Source organism: Tinamus guttatus, unplaced genomic scaffold (assembly GCF_059628265.1).
Source record: "Tinamus guttatus ecotype Peru unplaced genomic scaffold, ASM5962826v1 Tinamus_guttatus_pri_ptg000011l, whole genome shotgun sequence".
Lineage (NCBI taxonomy): Eukaryota > Metazoa > Chordata > Aves > Tinamiformes > Tinamidae > Tinamus > Tinamus guttatus.
The window spans coordinates 298006-320767 of record NW_028288545.1 but is presented as its reverse complement, the minus strand read 5'-3'; the positions used below and the strand labels follow the sequence as shown (position 1 = coordinate 320767).

The 22762-nt window shown below is 37.8% G+C and overlaps 1 protein-coding gene across 1 annotated transcript in view; it reads left to right on the top strand.

Annotated features, from left to right (window-relative positions):
- ERO1B (endoplasmic reticulum oxidoreductase 1 beta) overlaps positions 1-17259 on the top strand; it is a 30072-nt gene extending 12813 nt beyond the window's left edge. Inside the window, exons 5-16 of the mRNA XM_088522891.1 lie at positions 4425-4507; positions 6201-6274; positions 8984-9104; positions 9195-9241; positions 10400-10411; positions 11260-11286; positions 11774-11866; positions 12022-12268; positions 13037-13106; positions 14124-14210; positions 15718-15851; positions 16723-17259. Coding sequence (XP_088379017.1) covers positions 4425-4507; positions 6201-6274; positions 8984-9104; positions 9195-9241; positions 10400-10411; positions 11260-11286; positions 11774-11866; positions 12022-12268; positions 13037-13106; positions 14124-14210; positions 15718-15851; positions 16723-16783 — 1056 coding nt within the window. The 3' untranslated portion in view covers positions 16784-17259. The remainder of the gene's footprint in view (positions 1-4424; positions 4508-6200; positions 6275-8983; positions 9105-9194; positions 9242-10399; positions 10412-11259; positions 11287-11773; positions 11867-12021; positions 12269-13036; positions 13107-14123; positions 14211-15717; positions 15852-16722) is intronic.
- The last annotated feature ends 5503 nt before the right edge of the window (positions 17260-22762 follow it).

Below are 22762 nucleotides of genomic sequence, written 5' to 3'. Positions count from 1 at the left end.
GAAACTTAATGCCATTCTGAGGACAAACTTTTAGAAGTCATAGTGATTCTTCAAATAAATTAACACAAGTTGAGGCATTTGAGTCTTCCAATTATTCCCAGGTGCTGAAATGAAGGTGTTATTTAGTACCACATGAGTATGCTTTCCTTAAGATAATTCACAAGAGAAGATAGAGTTGGACTTTCAAAGTGAAATATCAATCACCTTTTTATTTCATGACAGTAAAGGGGGTGAAATTTGGGAAGCTATCATTTGCTGGTGTATTTGTTTATATTTTGGATTTCCATTTAGGCTGCTGCAGTCATCTGCTGTACTGGAAGTTGGGCAATTCCTGTAATCTAACACCTTTAATTTTAGTGGAACTAAGGGACTCTTCTTACCTGCTTTTCTTTCAGAATTATAAATACTTCTGTGAGAAAACTGTCATCAGGACTGACATAAGGCTTACCTCCACCCTTCAAAATCCTTTTTATGATTGAAAGATCTTTATTCAAACTGGTTAAAAGTGGTGATCTCTTTGAATATCTCTTATAAGGAAACATCAGATCCATCTTAGTATGGACACTTTGATTCAAGGAGCATGTAGAACTTCGTACTGTGCTGTTAGACTGTGCTTGGTCTGCTTGGGAGTATCTTGCATCTTGTGGGTTATCTTTAAAGTGTTGCTTTAGTGGGAGAAAAGTGGGGGTTGCAGGGGGACATACTAGTTTTATGCTTCTCCAATTAGTCTCTTTCATCCAGACAAAGGGGGTGGAACAAACAGGAATTTTTCAATAAACACAGAATTGCAGAATAATTGAGTTTGGAAGGGGCCCTTGAAGATCATCTGGTCCAGCTCCCACCCTGCTCAAGCAGGGTAAGCTAGAGCAGTTTGCCTTGGCCTGTGTCCAATTGGATTTGGATATCCCCAAGGATGGAGACTCCATAACCTCTGCAGGCAACCTGCTCCAGTGCTTGGTCACTCTCACAGTGAAGAAGTGTTTATCTCTTGTTCAGATGGAGTTTTCTGTGTCAGTTTATGCCCGTTGCTTCTTGCCCTATTCCTGGGCACCAGTGAGAGGAGTTTGGCTCTGTCATCTTTACACCAGCCTTCCATCAGACATTTAGGAACCTTGATAAGCTTTCCTCTTCTCCCAGAACAGGCTGCAGCTCTCCAGGCTGAACAGTCCCAGCTCTCTCATCCTCTTGTATGAGAGTTGCTGCAATCTCGTAATCATCTTTGCGGCCTTTCTCTGCACTTGCTCCAGTGAATCTCAATCTGTTTCATACTGGGAGGCCAGAAGTGGACAGATGTGGCCTCACCAGTGTTGAGTGGAGGAAAGGATCACCTCCCTCAGCCTGCTGGTAGTGTGCTTCCTAGTGCAGCCTGGGATGCCATGGGTCTTTGCCATGAGGTTGCACGTTCACCATGTCTGCCAGGTCCTTCCCTGGAATGCTGCTGTGTGGCTGGGTGGGCCCCAGACTATACTAGTGCTGGGTTATTCTTCCCCAAATGTGGGACTTTCCGTTGTAGAGTGTCATGAGGTTTCTCTCTGCCTATTTCCTCAGCCTGGCAGGGTTCCTCTGAATGGCAACCCAACCTTTTGTAGCAGTCGCTCATTTCAGTTTTTATTGTCTGCGATATGTTTTGTACTATGAGTTGGATTCTCTTGTGTAGGTGCACTCAAGGTAGAACTCTGTGGAGAAGTCCTCTGTGGTCAAAGGCCTGGGCTTCTGTGCAGTTTCCTATTATCCTTTTCTCCTCATGCAGAAGGTCTTGTAAACTTTAAGCTTTCAGATTTTTTTTTTCTGTTTACTTCTTTGTTTAACCATAGGACTTAGCAGATATGGCTCTTCTGCTTTTGGAGCATTAGCTACCCACAAAAGTCAGGATTACATTTCCCCAGCTTCCTCACAGATGTGCAGTTAGCAATAGAAAATCTCTTTATTTGCACCCAGCTGGCCTTTTCTGAACTGCTGCTGGAGAGGCCCAGAGTAGCTTCCCTATCTTTGGTCTTGCATCATTTGAGTGATGAAACATTCTGTGGGGACAGGCTCTCCAGAACTGTCACAAAACAAAGTACAGGAGGCAGTAACTCAAGGATACAACATCTAACTTCGTTTATTCCTTCTTGCCTGGTTCTCTTCAGTTTTCTTTCAGAGGCTGCTCTTGGGAGATCTTGCTTTGGCAAAAACAGATACTTTGTCCTGATCAAGATCACAGCAGCAATAAAGGTTCCATAGACACTTTTGTTAGACACAGGAGGATTGTGGAGTCTGCAAACATATTTTAGGCTTGAATATTCACTCTGTTTGGAAACTTAGATTTAGGATGATGTTTTTGGCAGTCATTTTTTCACTTCAGGGTAGGGATTGGTTTGCAAATCTAGACACGCAGAATATTTTGTTTAGCACCTCAGTATGTTATTTCATCAGCAGGTTCTGTTTCTTTCTAGGTCAGATCCATTTTCAGGTAGTTTATTTTTTCATTTAACAGTCATATGATGCTGAAGAATGAGCCCCACACCTAGAAAATAGAAGAAAACTGAGTGAAAAGTTTTTTTGCTTTTTTTTGGCCGGGGGGGGGGGGATTACACTTTTTTGGTCTTCAGTAGGATCTTTTATTTCCTCTTTTAACAATTACATTGTATTCCATTTTAGTATTTCTAAATGTGAATTAGGCTCATTTTGCATAGTAGGAAGGCCTCTCATTTATTTGTCCTACAACAAAAGCATGCATGCTCTTTATTTAACTGCTTATTTGCATGGTGTATGGGATAAAACAAACCCTTAAAAATACTCTTTAAAAATTAATGCTGTCCATAGCCTTTCATTAGCATCCCCAAAGTTTTCTGTCTTTAGCTAGTAGTGCAGGGCATCCTGTGCAAGGTTTAGTTGTGTAACCCTTCTTTGAGTCATTTCAGGCAAGTTTTAGAGTGTGCAAAGAGACTGTAAGCTAGGGAGACAACAGGAAAGTACAAAGCAATTGATTAATATGCACAGTGGCTACTGAGGACTAACAAGCACTTAGCATAAGCATCAATTTTTAGTATGGTAAAGTACTTAGGGGTTTGCTTGCCAGACAGTTGTCAGATGGGAAAGGGTGAGCTTCCCTTGCCCTTTGCTATAGGGTGATCCTCACTGTTGCAGAGCTGCCAGTGCTTGACACCTTCCATACTTATTTTATGTTTCTGACTCAGCTGCTCTACTCTGAAATCCTTGAGCACCATCATATTGACAGCTCTGTCTCTCAACAATCTCACCTCTGTCGGCAGCTTTACCTCTATTTTTCTTAGACCCGATCTATGTATTTTTATATTTTCTCAAAGCTTTCTCACAAACTTAGCAATTTTCTCAGAAGTTTGAGTCGTGTAGTTGTGCCCGAGTTGGATAGTAATGCTTCATGTCAACAATTGTACAGTATTGTGAACTTTGTAATATCAAATATAATGAACACTAAAACAAATCTTGCAGTTTGTAAGCCTAAATTTCAGAGTGACAATCCAAATGATTTAGTTTTGATTTGGGAATTGGTGTAGGTATGTACAATGGAGTGGAGACCAGTGGTTTAGCTTTATGGCAAGCTACTGGTTGCTAACATTAAGTCATTTTCTGTATTTATTAGAGGCTGATAAAATAAAAATCTCTATTATCCACAGGCTCAATCTGAAAGACAAACAAAAAAAGAAGTTGAGCTTATTTTTTTTTAAGTGAGCACTGATACCATCTATTATGTTCCTTAGATGTTAGAGTATCTTTCAGCTGGCAGGCTGACAAATTTCCTGGTGACTTAAACATAGTATAGTTAAATGAAGGAATTCTCTAATTTTTTTTCACCATTTTACCTAATTTCTTGCTTTTAGTATACTTCTGTTTTACTGGATTACTACTTTAAAATATTGTCGTGTCAGAGAATCTCGATTCTGGTTTTACCCCAGAACAAGCAAAATCAGAATCCAGTTCAAGAAGCCTCTCTGCCAGGTCTGTCCTTGCTTAAATTGTGTTTATGGACAGGATTAATTGAAACATAAAGGCGAAATAACAATAACGGCTAAGTTTTCCATCAAAACAAAAATCACCTTGCGTTGTGATGATGCTTGCAAAATATAAGATATGTGTGTGGGTACAAGAATGTTTGTCTTTCAAGGTCAGCTTATAAGAATGTTTAAAAAAAAAAAAGTATCTAAACCACTTCAGAACGCATTTAATTCAGCCAAATATATTTTTTAAAATATCTCTGATATTTAAATCAGTAGGATGAAATTTGCCTGATGAAAGTTAGTGAAGAAAGAAATAAGAAATATTCCAAAGTTATTTGCAACTTCTAAAATAGATGCCAATACTGGCAGATTCACTTCTAAACTCAGAAACACATTCACGTCACTTTTTATTCTCAAAGAATTTTAGGTAATTTATTTGTTTACTAACTATAAACTATTTTACAGTATTCAAAAGCAGCAAATAATTCCAAAGAATTGGAAGACTGTGAGCAAGCTAACAAACTAGGAGCAGTTAACAGTACCTTAAGGTATGCTGTGATTTACAACAATAATACAAAAATAGTAACAAAGCAGCGTTTCATTATGTCTGTCTTGTTTTTGCAATGTGCTCATTTTTGTTCTTCATTCTTTCCATAGTCCATTAAAAAGTAAATGTGAAAGAGCATTTGACAGATTTTGAGAAGGTGATAGATTCTTTCCTCTCTAAAAAAGTGACTTCAGTGAGTAGTCTGAAGTAGTTTTATGGCACCTGGAGGGAGAAACCTTGCAAATAAAAACAATTTTTCCCCCTACTTCTTGCTGGTTCTTTCTTTGTTCTTGATGACTGCACTGAATTAAGAGATTTTGTCCTGCTTTGTCTTCTGTTACACTGATAGCCTGTTTGTGATCTTTAGTGAACCGAATCAAGGAGCCCCTGAGTTCCTTTATTTTTTGCAAAGTTACTTTTTAGCTTGGATCAATCCCCTGATCTTGCTTATTGCATGGGTGGGAGGAAATCTGCAGGATTGTGTTGCCACTGAATTGGCAAGCGTGTTAACAGCACGCACAGAAATGTGTATTATTCTAGATTCTCCACCTTTAAAAGTAGAAATAGAAAATTCAGTTCTATTGAAGGAGAGATTTGTATTTTTTTTTTTAATGGAAAATAAGTCCCACTCCTAAAGGAAAAAAGGAACTGAGTACATGTGCGGATGATCTTGAAATAGCAAGAAGAGTTTGTGATTTGTAAGGCAACCTCCTCATTCTCTACCTAGCAGTGCATCATCCTTGTGTATTTTGGGTTATTCTCCTTTATCAATTGTATTGCTTATTAGCAAATGTTTTCTAGCTTTTACTAGTAATTACTAGTAGTAATTACCAGAGAAGTTCGTTAGGGAAGCTTTTAAGGCTCCTGAGCTATTGCCAAATATAAAGTCTGTTGTTGTGATTTGGCAGAAGGTAAGAACTGTATCTTGTTGCAGAATTGCCTCTGTGTAAATGAGCTAGTTTTAATTTGATCAAACTGAATGGGCACTCTCAGTACTTCAAGGCTCTATCCTAGAGCAGGAGTTCCAAAACTGAACCTTGCTTATGTGTTGGTGTTAGCAGCATCAGCAGTTTTGCACTGCATATGTTTTCAGTAGGAAGCATTTAACTTCTGGTGCTGTCTGCATTTCATAGGGAGCTTCTAGTTACCTGTGCCTGCCTTAGAAATGCCAGGATGAGTGCAATACCAGTGCTGCATAGAAGGCTGAACATGGATCACGCTCATAAAATATTTTAAATTGGAAGGTGTTTCTAGGGGGAATGCAAGCTCCCAATGAAAGCAAAGCTAACTATTGTAGGTCCCGTTGAAAATAGAGGTCCCTCTAAAATTAATTAAAAATGATAGTTACTGAAGGACTACTTTGAGAAGTGTTTTAAAACTTGTGCTGTGGAAATATTTTACCAAGCTTTTACTGAAGGGAGAGAAGTCATTGCCAGTGCTCAGTTCGTTAAGACAAGCTACAGTAAAATCTTTTGTGTTATTTTATGCTAAACTTGCTTTTAGAAGTGTTACAATTGATGCTTGCTTGGACTTCTGTGCAGCTACTGAGTAGTGGTAACTCCATATATTCGAGAGTGTCAGAGTATTTTAGATTTCAGTTTGAGGTTACTTTATGTGGATCGTGTTTCTTTCAATAGTTCTTATTGACATTGTTTATTTAAAGTTTTAAACCAAATGTATTTTCTTCCCCTCAGTAACCAAAGTAAGGAGGCTTTCATTGACTGGGCAAGATACGATGATTCACAGGATCATTTTTGTGAACTTGATGGTAAAATGTTTAAGCTTTTTCAGAATATTTGTTTGATTTGCTGTCTGTTTAAAGCAAAGCAAGTGTGCACACACATACACACAGAAGGTGGTAGTTGCTCCACAAATAACTATTTTTAAAGTTCTAATTAATAATATTAAATTATTTTTAATATAGAATTTTAATAATTTACTTTAAATGGTCTTGTGGTGGTTCGTATTATCTTACCTGCAGAGAATGCCATTTTTACATGGAACAATTGGCAGTCTGCCTAATACATACTATTACCTCCTGTTGGTATAGTGAGCAGGAAGCATTGATGGAAATAGAAAAGAAAAAAATTAATGGGAAGATTTTAGTGTATATATATACTAAGTATGTGTGTGTGTGTGTGTGTATATATATATATATATATATATACACACACAATACACACACACATATATAACCCTACTTCCGACAGAAGAGTTGCATATGATACAAGGATAAGACACCTTACTTGCACCTAATTTAGTTTCAGTGCCATACCATCTTTGCTGTTAGTTTTATTGTGTCTGCTTGGGCTGAATCTATTCCTTTCCAGTCTTCCTGTGTGGTCTCTATGGTAAACTCACCCTTTTTTTGTAAAGACTTTCTTGTTAAAACAGTATGCTGAATTGTCTTCTCTGCGCCACACGTTCAAGTCCTTTTATTTCCTTCTAAGATTTAAATCATATGGAAAAGTTTTTCAGGTAAATATGAAAATCATCATGGTTGAAAATCTGGCAGTGGCTGCCCAAATTCTTTTTAAGAGATGCTTTAGCCTTCCATTGTAGAAAGACTACAAGATGTTTAACTTATCTTTAAGCTCGTGTTTGGTGTCACCTGAGATAGTAGCAGCTGTAGCTGACTTAACAATTACAGGTCTCTTTCAGCACTTCTACTCTGTCTTATCTGTGAAAAATTTCTGTATCAGCTGTTTATGGTAAATGCTTAGTGAGCATTATGTGGATCTGGACCTGAATATGCAGTAAGCTGCTGTTATCTCTGCAATCTTAAAGTTGCACACTTAACTCAGCTTTTCAAGAGGAGTCCTTTGGTCAGGGTTCAGTTCAAGGAGCATTTCTTTTAGCAGCAGGATGAAGTGGTTTGACTCCACTGCACTGCTCCTCATTGTGAGTCCTGCTGAACTGGGAAGTGCTGCCCCACTCCGTGTGCTTCCAGTGCCTCTCTGCACTGCTTCTGCTTCATGGGGTTGCAGTAGCAGAAAGATAAGTTGGTGTTGTCTTCCTCCAGCCCTGTCTTGTCTGTTGGGGTCACTTGGCTTAGCTAGAGCAATAGGAAAGAGGAGGGAGAAAGAACCGTGCAGCTAGGAGGCAGAAGAAACTCTTGTTCTGTCCTGATGGGTGGCAGAGAGCTCTCAGGTGGCTCAGCTGCAGTGCAAAATGGTAAACTAGATCAGAGAATTGATCTACATGGGGGGAAAAAGTACTTCTTAACCCGGATCAGATTTTCATCTGTTCTGCTGCAGTGTCCCACGTACTCCAGGTGTGGGTAGACAAAGAGAGGAACAAGTGACCAGGAAAGCTAGGAACTGCTTAGGTTAGCCATGCTGTCAGATAAATAAAGCAAGTTCTGGTTTGACTTTTTGTCCCATCTGGCACTCGCTGTGTGTTCATTTATGTCTTCTGTCTCTCTCTCTCTCTCTCTCTCTTTTTTTTTTTTTCTCTGATACTGCTGAAGTGATGAAGTGGTGCTTAACTGCTCATGCAGGATCACCTCTTCTTTCTAGAACAATTCTCTCTTTCCTTCTGTGGTTTGTTTGTTTGTTTGGGGGTTTTCTTTTTGTATTTTTTTCCCAACATCTGATGAAATACTCAGTGGTGCTGCTTGACCTATTCTTTTTGATTATGGTTTAAGTCTGTGATCTACTGTCTTGTTTTGCTTTTGTTTGTTTTTTTAAGCATGAATTGCTCCTAACATACAGGAGAGGAGGGAATTCTACCTGCTTTTTACTGGTTGTAACTCAACTCAAAACTGAAGTTTCTATTCCTACAGAGTTTTCAAGCAGACAGAGCAGTTTAACAGGATTCTTTGTATATGTTTCCTGAAATTTAAAGTGAACTTGAGAGGGGTGTAACTTGCAGACGTACCACTTAAATAGTGTGTTTTGTTCTGTAACCAACAGATAATCTGGTAAACACTGAAAACTCATTCAGTGAAGTGGCGTGAGCCTAGTTTTTTTGCTAGGATATGTGAATATCTGGTGGGGGGGAAGAAAAGTTTTAGTTAATAAATCTTGTCACAATATGTTCCAACTACAAGATACACTTCTGTAACCTTGTCTCCCCTAAGAAAACCACTTAGTACTATTCCCATTTAGCCCTCCTCTGACACTTCCAGGCAAATTAACCCTTAATTTGAAGTCTGCTTAAAACAAAGCCTTGTAATAAGGTGAGAAAACACATATGTTGTGACAAGTGTTCATAGTTCATAGTATTGTTGAATGACCCCATAAAAAATGTTCAGGTACAGCAGAAATTATGGCAGCCCAAGGGACTGGACGAAATCCTGTCCTTTGAAGTTTTCTCTTTGGTGTGTATTGCTATGTTGTTATGCACAAGGCATTTATAATCCAAGAAGACAATACAGTAGTATTGTATCAGAAGTCACATTTAATTCTGTGCAACTGTTTTTGTTAATTTTTTTTTAAATGGTCAGCTGGATTATATCACAAACTTTCCTGTTTAGATGAGAGATCCCCAGATGCCCAGTATGTGGATTTGCTGCTGAATCCTGAACGTTACACTGGATACAAAGGGACCTCTGCATGGAGAGTGTGGAACAGCATTTATGAAGAAAACTGCTTCAAGTAATTGGGATGGAGAGGGAACCTGTTTTTATATCTGCACTTTAACATGTCTTAGAACTGATTTTTGTGTTTTCTAACTTCCTTTTCCAGGCCTCGATCTGTCTATCGTCCTTTAAATCCACTGGCGCCTAGTAGGGGTGGGTCTCGCCTGTTTTATTTTTAATGACTTCTTTTAACAGAGTGACTGTTGCCGTGCAAATGATGCAAATAATATTCTTCAGTCAGTAGATGTGCGGCTTTTTTTCCTCCTCCCTCTTATGTAGATGTAGCTATCTATTTTCAAATCTCAGTTTTAGATTTATGATCAGGCTTGGTTTACATAAGTGCTTAATCTTGTTCATGTGAATAGGCTTGTCAGTGTCAGTGCAGCTGACAGAAGAAATAAAGCATATCTAGAGCAGTTTACTGGCTCAGTGTTACAGTAGTTTTCCTGAGGTGGATGAGAAGTTGAAGGATTAAAGTTCCACAACACTCTTTACCACTCTTCACTTGTCTTTTTTTTCCCCTAAAGCATTTAAATTAGTCACTTCAGCTGATAAGCATCCTAATGTAATAGAGCTATAAGTTTTTATTAATTAATATTGAATATATTACAGGTGTCCACATAATTACGCTATTGAAAGAAAGTATGGTTTCTTAGGAAATGCTCAGTTATTTTCAGAAATGTATTAAAATGAATATTGCAATGTATGCCAATGGCCTGGGTTTAAAATTCTTCAATTTAAATTGAACATAAGTTTGTGTTGCTAACTGATCGGTGTACAACTTTCCCCCGTCAGTCTTTCACTCTTCCCATAAAAAAACTAATAACCAAAGATTCTGTTAGAAAATACCACCACAGACTGCAAGCACAAGATATCTTTTAGCAATATAAATTGTTCTGTTATTTTTAATATATTGCCAGTGTATATGCACAAAACTACTTATAGAAGTAGTTTAACTCAGGGATCAGAGTTTTGGAAAGTAGTACCAATCAGACTGAATTTATGTGAACTGAAGAGCATGACTCCTGCTTGCCTCTCTGAAGCTAGAGGATATCTGTCAAAAATACTAAAAAAAGTAAATCAGATACTATTAACTTTTTGAAATTCCAACTTTATCATAGTAACATATTTAGTCTCGCCTTGACTTGGGGAGGAGGAAGAAGGTGGAAAGCTGCCTGCATTTTCTGGTAGTTTCTTGGGCTTTTTTTCCCAAGTGTTTATAGTAGACCTGTTTCATTACTGCTTTGCTGTGAAATGGTCTGTTTAAAGCTCATGGATTCTATTTTTTTTTTCTTTCCCCTCTCCTCCTAGGTGGGGATGATGGTAAGTCGTCTTATTATGCTTAACCTCTAGAAATGCAGTAAGCATTGCAATCTCGGCCTTCTGATGCACTAGTGTTACTGCTATTACACTAGAGAGTAGGCAAGTTATGTTTTTATCCAAGTAATTTGTCAGGACAGTTCTTTCGATGGGAGTGAGGGGAAGGAGTGAGCAATAGCACAGTACAGCTTTGTTTTTGATTCATATCCTTGCTAGAGTTTGTGTTGTAATAGCCTAACTAGTGAAAGAGTAGAGGGACATAAATTGAAGGATTCCTGAGTCTTGGGTCTCTTCCAGGTGTGCATGTGTCCAAGCCTGTAAAAGAACAGGGACTGGGTGCTCTGTTCTCCTCGAGCGTTCTTCTGATTTGGGCAAAGCAAGGCCAAGGTGGGGAGGAAAGAACATGAGGTCTGTCAGCAATGGGACTTGAGATATTTCCATTAACTAAGATCTCGTAGGGCAAAAGATGTAAGCATCAGAGTGGAGAGCCACCAGGGAACCGTTTGCACAGTAAGGGGCAAAGTGAAGGCTGCCACTTGGCGTGCAGAGGAAATAAGTGCTTGTTTGTATCACTTAATGTTCCCCTTTGCACGTTCATGTTTGCCACGTGTCCTTCACTGCTAGTGCAAAAAATCAGGATTCTGATTTCTGAACACCCTCACTAGTAGCTTAATCATGATCGTTCTTGTAATTTTCTCGACCTCAAAAGACTTGAGCTAACCTCAAAATTCTGTCACCTCAGTGACTGAATAGCTAAATTATTTAGATTTGTGACCAGTTGGCCGCTAATAGGCATACTATAATGTTGAAACTGAATACTGTTTGTTTAACTGTATGTTTTTTATTTACAGGAGAATCTTTCTACACATGGCTAGAAGGTAAAGTCTCTTGGATGGCTAACATAATAAATTCACTAGACAGTGTACTTTTTTCCTTTCCTCAAATATTTTTCGTAGTGTGGGCTTTTAATGAATTGCGCAGAACTTCTGAATGTCACTTAGAGAATATTTTTGCTTGAAGACCTTTTGAGAACTTCTTTTAATCATTTAAATTGTACACTACTTAAATGTTTCAGTGTTTAATCTTCTAAAAGGGGGAGTTCACTTCAATACCAGTCACTTTGAATTTTCTGCCCATTTTAGGTGTATAAGCTAAGAAATGATATTTCAAGCCTTATTCTTAGGGCTTGTTGGATATAAATACTTAAAAGTACTGCTAAAATAATGCTGAAGTACTGTAACTTGAAAGTTAAATGACAAAGACTTTATGTGAAAGATGAAATAATGATGTGTTAATTGTAATATGTTAAGTATTTAGTTTTGAGGGATTTTTTTTTTCTGATTTGTCTCTTCTCTTCCTGGACAGGTCTTTGCCTTGAGAAAAGAGTGTTCTATAAACTCATTTCTGGACTTCATGCTAGCATCAACTTGCATCTATGTGCAAATCATCTTCTTGAAGGTAATCTAAGTTGATGGAAAAAGTAATGAATGGACTCCGAGGTTATCCTTAACGTGTATTTGTTTTTCTCTAAATATTTTTGGTGTATACTTGGTTGTAATCTTTATCCAAATATATTTATCTCTCCCCTCCCCTCTTTTTTATTTCTGTTTTAGAAACCTGGGGGAAACCTCGCTGGGGACCAAATGTAAAAGAGTTCACTCGCCGCTTTGACCCTATTGAAACAAAAGGAGAAGGACCAAGGAGGCTCAAAAACCTCTATTTTCTATATTTGATAGAGCTGCGGGCTTTATCAAAGGTTGCACCATACTTTGAGCGTTCGGTTGTTGACCTTTACACTGGAAATGGTCATGAGGATGCTGAATCTAAAGCTCTATTACTAGATATCTTCAGGGATACAAAGTAAGGCACAAACTTTTATCAGTAGTTTGAAATTCTTAGTTATATTCTCAAGCTGGAAATACATGACTCGCTGACTATGCAGGTTGGAGGGGAGAGGAGGATGACCAAGTAAAATTAAGCTATGAGGGAACAAGAGGAATTTGTACTTTTGTCAGGAAGACTCTTAAGTATATGAGCCACCTAACTTATTTTGAAAAGGAAAATACTCCATGTAGTCTTCTAATGATCAAAGACTAATTAAATTTTTAGCATAGATTTTTAACTCTGAGGTTTTAACCATTTAGTTCCTTACTCCAGAGTCTTTGCTCACATTTTCACTAATTTCTTGTGATAGATAACATGCTCTGTGGCTTAATTGTTCTCCCTCGATGTAATCTTGCTAGATATTTGAGATGTGATCAAGCAGTGATCAAGCTGAAAGGCAAATACTAAAAGGTTTAATTATATATTAAAAGAAAGTATTGATCAGTGGAAATAGTTTTATAACTTGAAATGTGTAATTCACAGTTTTGTTGAGAAAATTCTTCACCCTAAGTAGTGAAACTGTTACTCTTTGGTGAAATTCTGAAAAGCTATTCTGGGAAGAGCATGGAATTGGGAAAGTCTCTCTTGCATCCTGAATGTTAGTATGTTGGTTTCTTGCTTTTTATTTTTCAGTTTCTGTATATGAATCTCTATGTGCCATCTTATTCCAATCAAAACCACTGCTCAGTGAGCTTGATGGTACTTTGTAGTTTATGGGTTGTTTTTCTGTTTTGTCTTTACCAGGTCCTTCCGTATGCACTTTGATGAAAAGTCCATGTTTGCTGGAGATAAAAAAGGAGCCAAGTCATTAAAGGTAAGGCAGTATGGTTAATTGGTACTCTCTGATTAACATACAAAATACTCAGTTTAGAAAAGCTCCTTCAGCAGCATGCTTTTGGTAGATGAGGAAAACAAAGTGTTAAAAGTCAGGGATTAAGAATTTACAGAATTTACAGAACGATGTCCTCCATACCCAAACAAACAAACTAAAATCTGTTTCAGTGCCTTTGGCCTGCCATTAGGGCTGTGATATAAGGCAAGTAAGTCTATTAGAAGCAATATTGTATTTATATGGATTAGGTTTCTCAAAGGAAAAATCCAGTGACTTTTTTTTTTTTTTTTAACTTTGCTCTAAAAACATGCCCAATGATTATATGTACAGGTAGATGAATGAAAATGAGCCTTAAAAAGATGTAGTTCCTAGAGGCTAGAATCTAATGAAAACGCTGTGTAGTGACTTCTGGTGTTAACAGGCAGTTGTTGGAGTTGCCATGCTTTACACTTCCACAACAGCTGTGTGGCTTATAATAACGAAGGTGCAAGTCTGCTTTTACTAATTATTTAGATAGTAACTGGAATCTCTCACTATGAAAAGATGCTAATAGCTTATAGACCAGCTAACTTTCTTTTTGATCTTAGATATTTAATTTAAACCATCTTCATTAGTGCTGTGTGGCTCCTGTTTCCTTGACAGGTCCTGTAGCTTTCGCTTTAACTGAAGCTGCAAAGCAACAATCTGCCTGTAGCTTTGAACAGAAAGTCTCTTGTGTCTAACTTTGTTCGCCTGTGTGTCAAAAAATGCATGTAGGTTCACAAAGAATTGGACAATTTAATAGAAGAAAAATTTGGCAGAGACACAAAGAAACAGCTCAGGAAATGCTGAGCTTGGAAAAAAGATACAGTGCTTGCACCTGTGTGCTAAAGGTTTTGTTCTGCATTAGCAGGAGAGGATTGATACTCCAGTGGTACTAAAACAGGTAACCTGTATAAAACTAAGTATTTTAAGCTAACCTTTCTTTTGTTGTTGTTTAATTTTTCATCTAACAACTAGGAAGAATTTCGATTGCATTTTAAGAACATATCCCGCATTATGGATTGTGTTGGATGTGATAAATGCAGATTGTGGGGCAAGCTTCAGGTATGGTTTGTTTTGTGTATTGAGGTTGGGAGAGTAGCATCTATTTTAGTTTGGCAGGATCCCTCTTACCAAAATATCCAGACTTTCTGGACATTAGCTTTTCTTACATATGTACTAAAAATGCAGCTATTTTTACCTTACTTTTAAACAAAATGTGTTTAACTTAAGAACATGATAAAACTCTCCACAGTTCTTCTGTTGACTAAAAGATATAGTCGAAACTTCATTTTGAACAGACACTTCAAGGCATAGTTTTGCTGGCAATCAACATCTGTACTCAGTGACCAGATAAGCCTTCCATCAGGTGCAGGGAGCCTTCCTGGGAATAGTGCATTTGCTTGAGTAATCGGTGGGAGCCTTCCTGGGAATAGTGCATTTGCTTGAGTAATCGTTGAAGTCCAATGTGAGATTTAATTCCACAAATTGAGGCATAAGAAAAAGTTCATTCAGATTTTGATTATTTACGGAGAAGGCAGCAAACAAATAACACTTTTTTTTAGATTTAGAAAGTTCTCTAGAAACCGAGACCTTTCCAGTTGAAAGGTGATCTTCAGATAACTATAGAATAGTGTAAGATGCACAGTAAAGATGAGGGAGTTTTAAAATCTATTTCTGGAGACTTCATATTTTTATTTCATTCAGAACAAGATTTTATATCTCAAGACTAATGTTAAGTTCAGACTGAGGAGAGTTGGTATTTTGGGTGCCTATCACTGCAGAACATTAAGCTTACCAGAGTGTGGTTCTTGACAACAACAAAAAATCAGAACAGAGAAATCAGTGCCCTTTGCAGAATTTCCAGGTTTCTGCTTGGCCTGCCCTAGCTACTCTTTCTGATCTTTTGATTGCCTTTTTTTTTTTCTCCTCATGCAATATGAAGTAGGGAAGATGAGGCTGTTTGTAAGAGGAATCAAGGCATTCAACTACTTTGTTTCAAAAGCCAGTAGTTCTTTCCCAGCCTGATTAAAATGAGAAGCAATAATAGCTTCTGTTCTACTCCTGTGCAGAAAAGAGGGTTTGCAAGGAAGCTACAATGTCTACCCTTGAGACTGGGGCTGGAAAAAGCATGAGATACCCTGTGACACCTTGTAACATAGTTTATGGAAAAAGTGGGTGAGGAAGGAAAAAGCTCTGATCCAACAGGTCGCGCTGCAGAGATGCTTCTGCACTGTTAGCAGTGGAAGAGTCAGAAGTGGTGTGTTAACAGGTCAGATACATCTGGTATGCTGGTAAGCAGAGAAATGGAGAAAGATTAAAAACAAGAGGAAGAAGAAATACACTTAAGGGAACAGAGTTCTTAAGTGAATGACCTTATGCATGTCAACAGCTGTGTACTTTGCAGTAGTGTTTTAGTTTATGTGCAAAGTATTTCTCAGGCTGAGGGAGGGTCACTGTATAAGAATTGATAATACATGTTTGGATTAGTAATTCTGTAACTTATTTACCATTTTCGGAGAGTAAGAGGGTGTAATCCTTTTGATACTAAAACATGGGAATTTTCTTGTAGACTCAAGGCTTAGGAACTGCTCTGAAGATTTTATTTTCTGAAAAAGAAATACAGAGCCTTCCTGAGAATAGTCCATCAAAAGGTTTTCAACTCACACGTCAAGAAATAGTTGCTCTTGTAAATGCCTTTGGAAGGTAGGTTTATTTTGTCATTTGTATAGTTTAAAAAGGAAAAAAAAAAACTTTCGTGTCAATGCACAAGATGTGTGGAAAGGTGGTGTTGATCAGGTAGCTGTAACTTCTAAAGACTGCATATTTACTAGTGACATGAATGAACATAATGCCATCAAGCTAAATCATTATGTTGGCATCTTACTCATTTCTTTATCCCAGATCTCAAATTCAGTCTTAAGAAGTCTGGATTTAAGTCTCTTGAACAGTCCTGTTGATTAGAGTTTGGGTATGTTTTCTCTCTTTTGGGCCTGGGATAGTGACTACAGCCATTCTACAAATACATTTTATACTTCTGTCTTAAATGTGTATAAATAAGTAGTAGTGAAAAGGAACAAAAATAGTTCAGGCATTTTATGTCCCCAGGGCATTCAGATTTTTGTGTGGTGTAATTATTTCTTAGATCTTTAGTTTTTGTCTAAATTTTTGTAAACTGCAATAATTTTGTCTGTTCCAGACATGAAATAAAGCTTTCCATCAGTTTTAAAAGATGTGAAGAATTTGTTCATCATTCTAGTTTCCCAGATCGTGAGCATAAGTACTTCTAGTTATGTTGCTGTTCCAAAGAATGTGGATAGTAGGAATTATTGCCTCTATTGAGAGGTCTTGGATATGTTGAATGAGGTCAGTTTTTAGATAGGTCTAAACTTGAATCGCTCTAATATTCTGTAAATATTATGAAGTGCCAGATAATAGATATTCTGAGGAAAAATAGTATGCTAATTTGTGCGATAGAATTTACTCCCTTTCTCTTCGCGCCCCTTCTTCCTCCCCCCCCAAAAAGGCACTTCTACAGCTGACTTAATAACACTTTGAACGTTTGTTTCTTTTACAGGCTTTCCACAAGTATAAAAGAATTGCAGAATTTTAAAGTTTTATTACAACAGACTAGGTAATGAAGGCCTTTGCAAATCCCATTACTGAAGATCATTTGCACAATTGCATTGAACAGAAGGAACTGATCCTTGCAGGACTCTTACGAACTGATCAAAAGTAAAATCAAATACCAACTTGAATATTTATGTTTAAACTAGGAATGGCTATTAGAAAAGATATTTATGATTTGCAGTATATAGTTTTAAAACATGTAAATTATGCTGATCTGTTTATTTTGTAAATTCTCTGCTCACAGTTCTGTTGTATTGACACTTTCTAAATTTTCTTTATTTCCTGACTTTTTTTTCCCCCAAGATAGTTGTTTTACATGAAATGCCTGTACCTCCATCCTGACTTGGCCTTTCCTGTGAGAGGTAGTTCTTTCCTGCCTCCCTGTCGTGCCCAGGGCCAAACTTCAGCATATTTTGAGTACTCTGAGTCCTGGGTACTCTGATTCTGACTGCGTAAAAGAAAAACTGAAAAAGGAAATAACTCTTGTCGAGTTGTGACTTCTTGCTGTAATTATGAAACTTAAAAATAGGACATTTATTGAGCAGAAAATGTCATTTCACACGGAGCTCCCTTGGGTTGTGCTGATACCAATATTTTTTCGTACCTGGTGCTTTTGAAAGGTTCTCTTTAAGTGCAGTATAGCTGGAGGTAACTTTTCTGCAGCCCCTTATCTTGGCACCCTGCATTTGCTTGTGCAGGGAGGGGGTGCTCAGTGGCATTCTGCTAGCAGGAAAGCTTTGCTCAGCCAGCTCTGCATCCAGCCCCCTTTATCTTCTTCCAAACTGTAATTACAAGTTCAGTTTCCAGAAATTGTCCTTTTAATGTTTAAAATGTTAAAATAGCACATTTTTCTCTTTGAGCAATGAAAGATACTTTGTCTTAATGGATTATGTGCTATTGCTGTGTTAAAAGGTCAGTGCAAAAATATAAGAACTTGTTTTTATAGTCACTTTTAAAAAGTGCTTTTTAAAGTTCATAATCATACTGACATTTAATACTGCATATTCTATCTATGCAATCCCTAATTGTACTTCCTTTAAAAAGGATATTCAGCATAATAAAACGGGTATATTAATGATATAATTTGCATAAAATTAGAGATTTGTTATTTATCATTGTCCGCAAATATCAGTGGTAGCTTATCGTTGTCCAAAATTCAGAAAAAGTACTACTGATTAGTTGCAACAATATTGGTTTAAATTTAAAATGAAGATTTTTTTTTTTAAGCATCCTTAAAAATGAAGGTAGGAGCTATGAATGTAGGAAATGCTGGTACAGTATAGACAATTTTCCTTTGTTTATAAAAGTCTTCACAGAATAAAGTGCTCTTAAATTCTCAAATGTTTCTCACCCAAGCAGATTTTTGACTTGTTCATATAACTTACTGTAACTGTACTGGCTGCCCTGTTGTGGTCCTTTACAGTTGAGCCTTTCTGAAAGCTGGAGTGTGCTCCGTGTCCTCTGTTTCCAGACTTTCCAGAACCTGCTGGATTTCCTACCTGACGAGATGAGACGCTGTCTTGCTGCCGCTCGCTGCGTGGGCCTCTGGAAGTATTGTTTCTGGAGGAAGAAAGTCCTTGAGCTGGCCTGGGGACAGCTAAACGAGAAGGAAAAAAAATGAACACAGCTTTGGTGGTGGTGGCATAAATGGGCAATGTACTGGTATCCAGTCTCTTGTTCCTGTTTAAGGCAGTAGCTGTTTGATCGCAGGGTCCGAGGGAGCTCGTGGCAGCCGCGGGGTGAGGCTGTTGCGTTCTCGCCCAGCAGCCTCGCTGCCTGCGGGCACCCTCGTCTGAGCAGGTCACAGGTTCCCCTCCTGGTTAGGGAGGAGAGCGGACGGCTTCTGGGCAGATTCATCTGACCTGTTTTGAGGTCTGTACAAGATGAGATTTTAGGATGCGATACTCTTCACCCTGGAGTTTCTCTTCTCAATTTAAATTGAAAAGGGAACCTAGATAACTAGTTAAAATGTGAACAGCTGTTTTTGGTCAAATTAATATTAACTATTACACGTTAGTGTATATATTGAAAGATTTTTTTTTTCCAGTTGGCTGTTAATTCCTTACCTTTTGGACTGACCTGCAAGGGCTGGAACTTGTAGGCTCGCTTGTTCACAGAATGCTACATAGCTGAGACTTTTCATTATTACTGTAGTGCCTAAGACTTTAGGCAAGATTTTCTAGTGTGTGGGGAAAAAATATGTATGTAAATACTCTCTACACTGTCCCAGGAAGAACTTGAGTCTTAGAATTATTTCTTCCCTTTTTCCCCCCTTGCTTTTTGTGGGGAAAGTCCATTGCTTCCAACCTTCTTTGGGTGGTGCAACTTGTTACTTTTCTTCTTCCACCAGTGCCTGGCTAAAATTTATGGACACTGCAGCAGCATCATATACTAGTGTGATGCACCTGCTCATGGGACAGGTGAGAGGTTCAGGCACACAGAGCCTGGGCACCTGCTCCCCACTGTAACCCTTGTTGGCACGAACCGGGCAAGATTAATACAGCTGGACAAGGGCATGAAGTCATGGCAAGTTCTTTTACTTTGGGTTGTGAAAACACAAGAATGCATTTCAGCAGAAAATTCTGTGTACAGGGAAGTTGTGTTGCATTTGAATGTACATCTCATTTAATATGGAAAACATTTCACCTCAATGTCATTGTAATAATACATAGTAAGATTTTTTTCATGTTAGAAAACTAGCTGAAGAAATTTTCCTGTCACTTTTTTACTGTTTGATGTACATTCTTTGACTATGCTGCCTATGAAGTTTTGTCATGTGAATTAGTTCTTTGTTAAAGTAAACTTTAGCAAATTGCAGATTTCTTTTTATACTAAAGAATCAGGTTAGTTACACTGTTCATAAGCTGTAAGCTGTTTTAAAGTCCAGCTTGCTGTTGATGGAGATCAGCTTGTCAACATTGTCTGCCATTCATTTCAGAGCAAAATTACATTTCTGTGAACAAATGACGCAATGATTGTAACCACAGAAGTAGTGAGAGGGCAAAACCCCTCCTGCAAAATCATGACGACTTAATCAAAGCAGTAAAAAGATCTGGTGCAAACCGCACCTCTAAAGTGTAGGCGCTGTTCTTGGAAAGCTTGATCTTCAATGTTTGGAGACAAAAATATAAATTGAGAAAAGATACAGACTTCTGTAAGCTGGAATAATAAAAGTGTTTTCCAACTTCAGTTGGTGATTTGTGCTATATATGTCCCTGTGTTTATATGAAATACTGGGCCCACCTTCTTGAGTTGTGCTTCTTGAGTTAAGGTGGTTGGGTCACTGTTACCTGACCTTTCTCTGTGTTTTTCTGGGAAATGACCTTTAATATGTTGTCAATAAGCTCAATGCTTATGTTTATAAGCTGGCAGTCAACTCGTCACTTCACAATTCCTCCTTAGATCTAGCCTATTAAAATGATATTTATTAAAATCAAAATTAATATTTGAACTGCTTACTGAGATCTGAACACATTTCTGAATCTTTGCTGTTTTGAATCTATGAAATGCAAATTAAAGTATTTTCTGCTAAATCTTTTTGTGAATGTAATTTATAGATTTTTCAGTTGATTTTATCTTTAATTTATGTTTCAACTACACCGTGTAGGAATTGCAGAATTTATTTGTGTGTCGTTGTCACTAAAGCTTAGAGTAATTACCAGGCTCTCATTCTCAATTGAATCCAGTCCCAGAGATGGCTGTAACATTTGGATTTCTCATAAAAATGCTGCTGCCTATCTGTTGCTATTTGTAGTGTGTTGTAGTGTAGCAGAGCATCAGAAATTAATGTGCCAAAATTGAAGTATGTTTCTGTATGAATAAAGCCAAGTTTAGCCATTGGATTTTAAATTCAATAATACTAGGAGCCAAAAAGCCTGCTTTTTTATTTGTTTGTTTTTTTGGTTTGTCTGTTCTGACCTTTCTTTCTTAAAAGCTGCTCAAGTAGATAAAAGTTGTTTCACATTTGTTTTGGTCACCCAGATGGGCTCCCTGACCTGGCTCCATTTTTTTTCATTTCTTGAACATCTTAATCATCTTAACCATGCGGGTATCGATATCCCAGGTTATGTCCTCCGTTTGTGTGAAAATGATGATGATCTACAGTTAGATATCTTCCCTTTAAATTTCTCTGTTAGTGTAGTCAAGTACAGCCACTTATAAGTCTGCCCTTTGCAAACATACTGTGGCAAAGGGGTTAAGTTTTCTTTAGGTGGAGGATTCTTAAATGTCTGCTGTACATCTATATCTAGTGTGAAGAAAGATGCAATTCCTGGCCATTATTTTGCCCTGAGTCTTTGCATAGTTTTGTACTAGACCACAGTAGATCTCAAAGGGACCCTCATTCCAACCTGATGGCAACCACCTCCAGGGAAATTTGGCTTTTACCTGATTTTAAGTAACTAAGAATGCTTAGGATTCACAGAGGAAAACACGAACAAGCTGCCCAAACTAGATCAGAAGAGGTACTGCTATAGTAAAGCGTACTTGACAACTTTTCTCATGTCCCTTTACTCTTGCCCTGAAGCCACTCAGCTTTTCTGTAGGCAGAATATGTCATAAGAGCAGGTAGGGTGTGCTCTTTTTATTGTTATTATTTTGCTATACCAAAGTATGAGAGAGTTCATTGTTAATGGTGGTTGAGAGGTAGCGGTTGTGCTGTGGGTTCAAGATGCCCCTTCACAAAGGTCCTCAAAAGATCCAGAGGGTGGGAGGAGGTGGAGGGTGGGGGGAAGGGCCTGCAGGACTGAGCAGTGCGTTGAAGTGTGCAGTGTAGAGAGCGCAGGGCAGGGACATCCTTGTGTTTTTGTTTGTTTTTTGTATCTGGAAAAAGTGCGGATTACTTGCAACTCAGAAGCTCCAGCTGAACCCTAGATTTTTCTGGGAGGACTACTCAGCATTTCTTCCCCACAGTTCTCAGGGCAGAATTTTGTGTGAAATTTTGTTCAGGGGGTGAACACAAAAGGTTGTTTTAAAGATTAAATGCCAGTAAGCCTTAGGAATAACTAAGGATAGCTTCTATAATGTAAATATTATATAGTTATACTATTTATATATGTTTTAGCTTATGAAACAGCTATGCAACTTTGGTCCTACAATTGATTTTATTACATCTCCCTGATCCTCCCATAAAATATCTCCCTTTTGGTAACAAGATTTGTGCTGCAGATTTGCTGTTTTGAGTGCATTTAGTTTCATACTAATTCCCCCTTACCTTAAGTGCTGCAGTTTTGTTTTGCTTTTTACAGGCTTCCTCTTGGGATGTTTGCTAGCAGAGAATGAGAGCTTCAGGAAATCGGGGCCTCTTGTAGCGCTTTCTCTGAAGGTATAAGAATCTTGTCCAGCCACTTTGTGGAGCTCAGATTGATGCCTTTTTAATAGGATTTCTGTTGTTCTCCCAACCCCATAGCACATTTTTTTTAATCTTTGACTGATAGGTTAATTGGCTCTTTTCTTCAAAGAGCATTTGGGGAAAATAAGGAAGGAAAAGGAATGTTCTTGCTGTGCAGGTTTGTTCTCTTCACAGAATGTATTAATGAGTATAAGGCACAACAAAAAACCTAAATCATGCTTAGGGTTCTTGCTTGCCTTAGATTAGGATTTTTTTTTTTAATGCTTAATGTGTGTTAGTTTTTTTGTGTGTTAGAATAGCATTTAAATCAAATTATCCTGAAGTGTGTAAAACTGAAGCAAGGCTTTCCTGACCTATCAGTTATGCTCATTTTAACCTCTCAGTTGAGGCTTTTCTGCTTAAACTCTTCTGTATTCCTTTTTTTATATACAGATATAGACAAGATTCTCCTAGTTTTATTTAATATATATATCCCCCTCTCTGATCAGATATTTACATAAGTATGCAAGTATTTGAGTAATTCTGAAATAAAATATCTAATAATGTATCCAGTAATTGCTTGACAGACGTGATCATAGAACTTTAATCTTTCAAAACAGGCTGAAGACTTGTACAATTATATTTCAAAATGCTCGAG